A 9,340-nucleotide genomic window follows, 5' to 3' on the forward strand; every position below is an offset into this window, starting at 1 on the left:
ATGTCCGAAAATATTATGCCTTTTTTAATTTGAAATCATTTAATCCAGTAAATTAAAATGGACCCACTTTCAAATTGCAGCTACGTTTTAAAACTTCATCGAGTCCAAATTTAAGTCTGAAATCCAAAGGGTCGGAAGTTCAATTCAATAAAAAGCGGTCAGACTTTAAAATAATCGATTATTTAAATAATATAAATTACACATGTAACAAAGCGTCGAAAAAATTAGATTTTAATGACAATTCTCTTCACCTTCTCTCGTCAAATAATACTTTTTCACGTCAAGAATGGTAAAAATAAATAAATAATAATAATATTTTAACAGATAGACACCCAGTGCAGGAACAAAGTCCTCAAAAACAAAAAGAACAAAGGAAGTAGTACAAATCGATATCATGTGCACATCGGACACGTGGATTAGTTTCCCCGTTCATCACACTTTACATGGTCAGAGCACAATATTTCGCTACATCATACATTGGACATTAAAAATGAATGGAATTCGTCTCGAGTCGTGGCAGTTCGAAGGATTGAATGAAACTTTTCCGTTCGCTATTTCGTGGATCTCGAATGTATTCCAAAACGGAATAGTATGTAAGATACACACATACATACATACATACATACATACAATAATAATAATAGTTATGATAATAATAATAATAATGATGATGTATTATTAAACTCGTATATATCCTAGTTAAATATAACCGAGTGTTGTGTATGAAAAACGTAGACTATTACATTATCTTAGGTGGGATTCTTACAATATTGTATGTCATATGAAGTCGATTATACAGAACGTAATGATTGTATGCGTCTATGTTATATTGTTAATCATTATGTTCAGGTTCTTCTACTAGATTGCTTTGAAAATCTGTCATTCGAGATACATGTTTCTTTGCTTACTTGCTGCAACCGAGATATTTCGTTGCAACCAATTCGAAAGCCAGCGACGATTCTGACGTCTCTGGAAGCGGAAGTCAAATGCAATTAACGTACATACTTCGGAATTTCACTCACCGTGATGAAAGATCTTCCAAGCAGCCTCTACACGCGGAAATTGAGTAAATGTGCGATTCGAATACGCATATGTACGGGCACTGTTAACCGTTCTTCTTTTATTGTACAATGTAAATATGAGTACGCACGACTTAGCGAGTCTATCGATAATCTTTTTATTATTACTAATATGTACGGTACCAGCTACAGAATAGTATAGCTTGACTTGAGTTAAGGGAAACTGTCATTTCGCTAAATATCCACTTCAAGGTTCACATCTCAATGCGTCCATAAAAATCGAGTATTGACTATCTTCTTGTACTCGTGACTTGTCCGTCACCCAGGCAAATAATTGGCAAAGATATGCATCTTAAAATTCCCTTCAGATTCGATTAGTTTGAGAATAAAACATAATTTTTCAATTTAAAATACAGAAAGAGCGGTTATTTTTTACCATTTTCTCGGTCTGGTCATTTTAATTCTTTTGGAAAATGCCTTGCTTCAGATCTGAATTATCCTTTTCCTTCGAAAATTTTCTAATCAACTACAGTTTTTATATTTTTATTTTACTATGTAAATCTTTTTCTTTTTGATTAGAAAAAATATATTTTTTCAATTTCAGATATATATTAATTTACGGAATTGCGTATACACCGGATTTCAAGATTGATCAGACTGTACAGAATTCAAAAGATAAATAGCGACGAGTTTCCTTTTTAATTTTGTTGCAAGAACTCTCAGACAAAAAAGAGTGAAAATTCTTTTAAAACTCCTGAGGTTCACGACCTTTGAAATTTCGATTTGATCCAATAGGTGAAGAAATTGGGATGCTTTGCATTTCTACAAATCGTTTTGAATATTCCGTATTAATTGAGTCAATGAGGTTTATTGTTCTTTGCCAATCATTGCGTCGGCGAAACCGATTTCTTATCCTCAGATAACGGCGTCAATTCAGCCCGTTTATGCAAAATATGAAAAGAAATTATGCCAAATATAATGCTTTCGATACTTTCTCACGACACATTTTCAACGAGCTGTTGGAATACATCAAGCTCCTGCTCGAAACCTAGCGTAACAACATAGCACCTAGGGGTTTTGTACTTTTGCAATAATTCGCATATTGTTATATTATTAACATATATATGCAGGCGTACGCAAGAAAACAAAACTTATGATCGATATGGAGTCACGTATAGAGTCATATAGCAGGATGAATCCCCGGCATTTAAGTCCAAGAAGAGTCCTTTTAGTTGGAATGCTTTTCGCGTGTTATACTTTTTCTTCAAATATGAAATCTATCCAAGAGGTTCCAGAATAATCATTCAACAAAACACAGTTGCTAAAAGAGTCTGGTTAAAAAATTCTATGACTTTTCCAAGTTTAATTTTGAAAAAATTCCAGGTCTACTTATTTTTAATTTAGCCAATTAAATTGAACTGTAACAAATTATAAAGCAATGATAATGGTTTGTCAATAAGTTATTACTTTAAGAACAATTAAATTCGAACTATTTATGCAAGGATAAGAATTACATTTGAAAATAATAGTAGTCTAAACAAATCTGAACTTTTTAACGAAGTTAAAATAAAACTTTTAGATCGCAAGAACTAATAAAATTGTCTATATGAAAATTTAATCAGTTCACGAATTTCTTCTTCAACGTCTTCCAGTTCTTTTTGATTTTCCAATTAAATATTCCATTTCTTTTCATTTCATTCTTAAACTTCGTCTAATATTTGCCCTTTCTTAAGTTTTCTTTGTCAATTTTCAAATATAGAATTCGCTATAAAATACCAAATTATTAAGTCTTTTAAATACAGACGAATGAAAAAGTTCCAGTCATTTTTTCAAAATTCCATGACTTTTTCAGGTTTTCCAGTCATTTTTTTTTTAATTACATGACTTTTCCAGGTTTATTAAACATTTTTTAAAAATTCCATGACTTTTCCAGGTCTTGTAGCAGCCCTGTCAAAGCCAAAAATAATAATTGCGACTTATGGCCACATCTAGTTTAGGAGATATTCAGGTTTTTCTAAGATAAGGCCAAAATTATTATTTTCTGGTTTAAGTGGGGGATTACAGTGGCACTTATAGTGAATCTATTGCAATTTTTTGGTGTTGATTAAGTTTTGTGACTGATTAAGTTTTCTTAATTTCCATTATGTCTAGAGCTAAACAATTTTCTCTTTAAAGGGTTGATGGCTCTTGAAATTCTGTATAAAATGAGCCTAAGGTGAAGCTGATTTGTCTATTTTTGAAGTAGATATTGTAAAAAGAGAATAAATTTCAATATTTTCTTAAATGTTTAATAACTTCCGAAATAATCAACATTTTTTAATGTTCTTGGGCTCATTTTAAAGTTTTTTTTCCACCGCATTACAGCAGCTTATGAATATAAAACGTCGACATTTTCTTATCGGATTTGGAAGAACTTGAATTTGTAACAAAAAGTTGGAAAAATTTGAAAACATCTTATCCGTGCGAAAATCAGAATAAAAATTAAATAAATATATATTTTGAGAAAATTTCATAGCAGCTTCATGATTACGTGTTTCATAAATTCTACAAAAATATTTTTGTGACCAAAAATAATATTGCAATTTTTCCAACTTTTTTGTTACAACTTCAAACTCTTGCAATTCGATGAGAAAAATTTTACGATTTATAATCATAAGTGGCTGTGATATAGTGAAAAATATCTTCTAAATGATCCCAAGAACATTGAGGAATGTTGATTATTTCGAAACTTATTGAATATTTAAGAAAACATTTAAATTTACACTGTTGTTGCAATATCTACTTAAAAAATAGACAAATTTGCTTCATCCAAGGCTGATTTTATGCCGAACTTTGAGAGCAATCAACCCTTCAATTAGAATTTTTTTAGCTCTTGCATAAATAAAATTAAGAGAACTTAATAAGTCACAAAAAAAGGAGTTGTGCAAAAACTTTTGTTCAGCCCTGTATTTTTTTCGAAAAACGAGTTTTACAAGTTCTAACTTTTCAGAAATGTCCGAGTGACTCCTTTTTCCACTGAAAAGATTTTTTTTGGCATAAAATGCCGGCAATTTATTCGGCCATATGCCCCTGTATGTAATTCCATACCGGCCACAAGGGCCCTTTTCATGCAGACTCCCCCACATATATTATTAACGTATATATAATATATATATATATATATATTTGTTATTTTTATAGATATATCTGACGAAAGAATGTGTACGGTATATACATTATGCGATTATGATTCGAAGAGGTTAATGGAAAGTAACCTAATCTTCTCTCTGTTCGAACGTATATCACCTTCAAAAGGAAAAGCGCCGGCTTACTCAATATTTCATATCGAATACACCAGCGACTGCTCATTCGACCTTCTGCGTTCTGTTTTCTTGGCCTGGTAATATCTCTTTTAATAACTAATTAATCTTTTTTCTCTGTATTGTACAATATCTACAATGGGTTAAAAACAAAACCGTCGATAAAGTTTACTTACAGTAAGAACTCTGAATTAACCGTCAAAACGTTAAAGGCTCTTCATTTATCACATAACCAAGAGAGTTCTCATTTATTTAGAATCGTTATATCATTAATACCTCTAGCGCGAAATTCAGTGCACACTTATCTGAACGAGAGATAAGCGCCGCGATTATTGCTGAGCAGTTGTTTCTCCTACCGAACAATAGAATGCATCAAAAATGTCTGTCTACCGGCTCTCGATCTTCCTCCTTTCCACCATTCCTTGTCACACTTAAAATCAAACAATTTCTCCGGAAAACGAATTTACTCAAGGAAAATTTAAGAACCATTGAGCATTAGACAGAAACTTTCGACATTTTCTATTGAGTATTGAGAGTGCTAATCCTTATTCTCTTTCGAGACTTCAGGCTCTGGTGCTTTTTTCTCCAAAGGTACAGAAACTTCTTCAGGCTTCTCATTACTTTCAGTGCTGTCGGCCGCAGTCGCGCTTGTGGCAGAAATGCCCTTTTTAATCTCAACTTCAACTTCACTCGCAGTGTGGGCTTCTTTAGTCTGCAATTGGCTGCGTAACCTAGCAATTTTTCGCGAATCCGAAAGTCGACCTTGTCGCAAAAGTGCGTTTTCAGAAGCGAGGCGCTTTATGAGCTCAAGCACTTGCGCTGGTATCTCTAAACCTATGAGTCGCTCTTCCAATTCTATTGCCGTTGATCCTTCCGAATTAACTTTGACTTCCGGGGAGGAACAAGTTTCCGGAGGTAACGGCTCGACAGTTACAGTCGACGAAGTCACGGCGGTACTTTCTTCTTCTTGTTCATCTAGAACTTTTTCCTCGATTAAAAGTCCGCTCAAGGCCTCCTCTTGAGTTCCTTCGACAGGAGGTCGAACTATGGGAACGAACCCGAGAACTGAGGGTGGTGGTATTGGTGAGGATGGCTTTTCAATCTTGACGTTCACCGTGAAAGGTTCCGATTTTTCGTTCGGACTTGGTGATCGATGATTGTGACGTCGGCGCTCGTGGTGATGTCGGCGATGATGAGGAAGCGGAGGAACAGGAATGAGCGGCACTGTTGGTGCTGGAATTGGTGCGAGTGCAACATTGGGCTGGTAATGAGGCTCAAAGCGCTCACACTCCGAGAGAGGGACCACTCGTTCCGGATGTTGCAGCACTGGTGGTCCTCTGCTGAGATACGCAGGCACCAGTGGCGAACTAAATATTTTAGAAACGATGAGTCATTGCAGAAATTTATAAAGTCAAATGTCTTATTCTTAATTTCAAATTTCGATCTTGACAGGGCTCGGACTCAGTTCAGAGATAAAAAATAAGTGTCAATTATGACACAAATTTTGAAGAACTAGAAGCAAAATAGTGCCATGGATTTTCGTAAACAAGGAAATTGTATATAAATCACTAATGTCTCGAATCAACTAAAAGGTTTTGTTTTAGCAACATGCATGAAATTTCGAAAAATGTATTTCTCTACGAATACAGAGTAAAAGTTTCAAACAAAGGACTCAAATGTATCATATTTTAGGTCCATTATGCTACTACCTCCACAATCGAATTTCGGATAGCTCAGAATTTTTGGCTTTTTGAGAGCCTTTACTTTCTCAAACAATCAATTTTCTTGTGGAGATGCTAGCTGACATTAACCTAGGACCTCCACATGCTAAAATCACAAAATAATAAAAATTCGATTCCAACCGGATTTTTGGGCTCTTGAAACACGCAAAAAAATTCCCCAAGACAACACTTAAGTTCCAAAATCAACCCCCTTCAAAAAATTTAAATTAAAAAAAATTTAATCCAGGCGTATTTTTGAGCTCCTCGGAAGTACCAATTCCATTTTTGGGCTACAGTTCTTAACTTCAACAATTAACCCTTTTGTACCACGCATTGGTATGCGCAGTGGGTTATTTTCTCTATGGACACTATAAAATTCTAAAACCGAGTATTTTTGACAAAGTGATATCTACGTGGCACAATGGGGTTAATTTTTAACATTAAGAGTTAAAGTCCAAAAATAGGTGGAATAGAATTTCTATTACTTTGTAATTTTAGAAACCAAGAGCCCAAAAACTTTAATTGGTGAACAAAAGAGCCCTCAATTCGGAGCTATGACGAATTAAAAAACTCGATTGTAAAAGAGCTAGCTTAATGGACCTCATTTTTTCGCTTATAAGAAAGAAAATGAGAACTGAAATTCAGTAGAAAAATACATTAAATTGTGAAGGATTCCTAATTTGAAAAATTTTCAAAAAAGAAAAATGGCAAATTTGGGATATCAACACAAAATTAATGCTTTTATTTAGCATTTTTCATTATTCAAGCCACCTAAAACCAAACATTGTTAAAAAGACCTTGATTATTTTGAAATTGTTAGTTATAAGCTTTTTTAATTTTGAAAGCTTCCAATTGAATATTTTAAATTCTTCAAGTGGCTGATTTAAAAACAGTTTCAATTCCATTTCATTAAGTTTTTCAACGATTTTTAACTTAAAAATATATCAACAATTAAGGCATTAATTTGAAAATTATACTTTAAAATATTACGATATAATAGTGGAAAGAGTCCGAGACTTTGGTTTAGCAACCCAATTTATTGCCTTCCTTCCAAATCTTTGTTTATCCGTTTTCAAAATCCGTAGAATTTCTATAAAAATAGTAATTTGTTATTCATCAGAAGCATACAAAATCTACTATTTATATAGAATCAGTGGATTTTCGAAACGGCAAAAGAACAGATTGCAAATTTCAACAATTGCAACATTTTAAATTTTAATTAATATTGCATGGATTTAAATTCACCTTATATCTTCAAGTATAATTTTTTAAACCAATACTGATTCGAATCATTGCATAATGGAAAAAATGCAACGCTTTGATCAAATCTTAGATAAAAAAATTATACTTTCGGATTCAGTGTGTTATAATTTTTAAATCTCTTTCGAATTTTCAAACTGAATAACTTGATGAAATTATTAATTGTAAAAATAGTACATTTCGTTTGGCATAAAATGAAAAAAAGAGCTTTCTTTTACCTTTCTCTAAGTTTACATGCACCTGGAGCATTCCAGGGCCTAAAAGCAGATGCTCCCCTCGCAGCTAATTCGAAAACAGCCCATTGCATTTGAAGGTACTGATCATTCGCATTAGCTACTGTTGAAACAGGATGATACAATCCTAGTCCATTTCCGTTATAAACTCCTCCAGGGAATTCTTCCTTGGCTATATCCTTTTTTAATTTCTTCGCCAGCTTATCATGTTCGTACCGGAACTGAAAATAAATAATTGCAATGAATAGGTGTCCAAAGGAACTATAACAGCCATGCAGTTATCACTAAAGATAATGATTCAAAACTACTGATATACCAATTCAATATATTCGAACCCATGTGCTTGAAGTTCTGAACGTTTAAATGAACAAATTTTTTACTGATGACTAAACCAGAAAAAGTACTAACATGTTTTTATCATTTATATTTGAAATAATTTATTATTGAAATATAATTATTATGCCTATTTTAAATTGCAGTTGGAACAGTATTTATGGGCAATATAGAAATGGGGGCAAATATTACGTTCATTTGAACGTTTGAAACTTCAGGTTCATTTCGAAACTAATAGTTAACAGCAATGCTGAAATTGTGATATATACTTTTCATTTCTGATTATTCTCACTTTCTTCGCTTTAATCACTTAAAAAAAGATTCTTTGTCAATTGCTAAAAAATTATTTCAAGATCATAATTTTTTTTCCTAATTTACGATCAGTCAACATTCGAATGACGTTCGTGATAAAAAAATGACTATACAAATTTCACATCAAATCACGTCATTAATGTCATAAAATTTAAATTGCAGTTTACAAAAAGAAAGAAGATTATGAAGTGCTTCTTAAAAGGGTAATTCACAAACGATATAATTATTTGAGACAATTCTTGAATTATGACAACCTGTATTTCGATTTCGTCCTTCAAAGAAATATCAAAACAGATTCAAAAACCCAAGTGAAATTATGCATTGCGCTTGATTATTTACGATTTTTATTGTCATACCCCACAGCAAGTACTTAACTAACCATTTAATCACATTATTTGCCGAGTGTAAATTAGAGACATTCCTGGCAACCACATTACGTTATCAAGTCGAAAGATAATTATGAAGCGCTTTAAAAATGTTATGTTAGGTTACCGCTAGCTTATCTTCATCAGTGTTATCATACCCCGTCTGCAGCTCTCTGATAAGAACGAAACACTACTCTAGACTCTAGACAAAGACAAACATCTTCCAGAAAAGCAGGGAAATACTCTTATTTGATTTAAGAAATTTACAATCAGTTTTTTTCTCAACAGTACAATATGGTACATTTCTTCAAAATTAAATGATCCAATATCAATTTTATCTTCTTTTAAGCCCAAGATTTTAATTGCATTATACTAAGAATGAAATATACATATTTAATGAAAAGGAATTGCATGATTAACAATTTTAATGCTTCTCAAATTAAATTCTGTATACGCTGAATTATGTTTAAAATTAGAGGCAATCAAAGTTCGAACGTAATCTTTCCAATTACACATTTAAAAATTAAAAGAGCCAAAATGTATTCAAATTCCTTGATTGTAACGAGTATAATTTCAGAGAAAAATTTAATTTGCCACCTTTTAACATTTTTCTCGGGCCATTTACGTATTTTTAATTAGAACGTCAAAATAGAAACCCGAATGTAATAACTGCAAACTACAAAAGTTTTGTTTCAAACTAAATACGTTCAAAATTTCGAGAATTCGAATTTAAAAAGTTTCGCATTGTACAATATAGAATTGGAAGCCTTTAATATTAGATAACCGATACTCAGTTTT

General features: G+C 32.5%; 1 protein-coding gene across 1 annotated transcript in view; it reads right to left on the reverse strand.

Moving 5' to 3' along the window:
- Window positions 1-3,041: 3,041 nt before the first annotated feature.
- LOC117174177 (ski oncogene) overlaps window positions 3,042-9,340 on the reverse strand; it is a 9,388-nt gene continuing 3,089 nt past the window's right edge. The window contains exons 2-3 of the mRNA XM_033363017.1: window positions 7,518-7,753; window positions 3,042-5,685 (exon numbers count right to left, since the gene is read on the reverse strand). Of these exons, the coding sequence (XP_033218908.1) occupies window positions 4,857-5,685; window positions 7,518-7,753 (1,065 nt within the window). The 3' untranslated portion in view covers window positions 3,042-4,856. The remainder of the gene's footprint in view (window positions 5,686-7,517; window positions 7,754-9,340) is intronic.

This window comes from Belonocnema kinseyi, chromosome 6 (genome assembly GCF_010883055.1).
Source record: "Belonocnema kinseyi isolate 2016_QV_RU_SX_M_011 chromosome 6, B_treatae_v1, whole genome shotgun sequence".
Lineage (NCBI taxonomy): Eukaryota > Metazoa > Arthropoda > Insecta > Hymenoptera > Cynipidae > Belonocnema > Belonocnema kinseyi.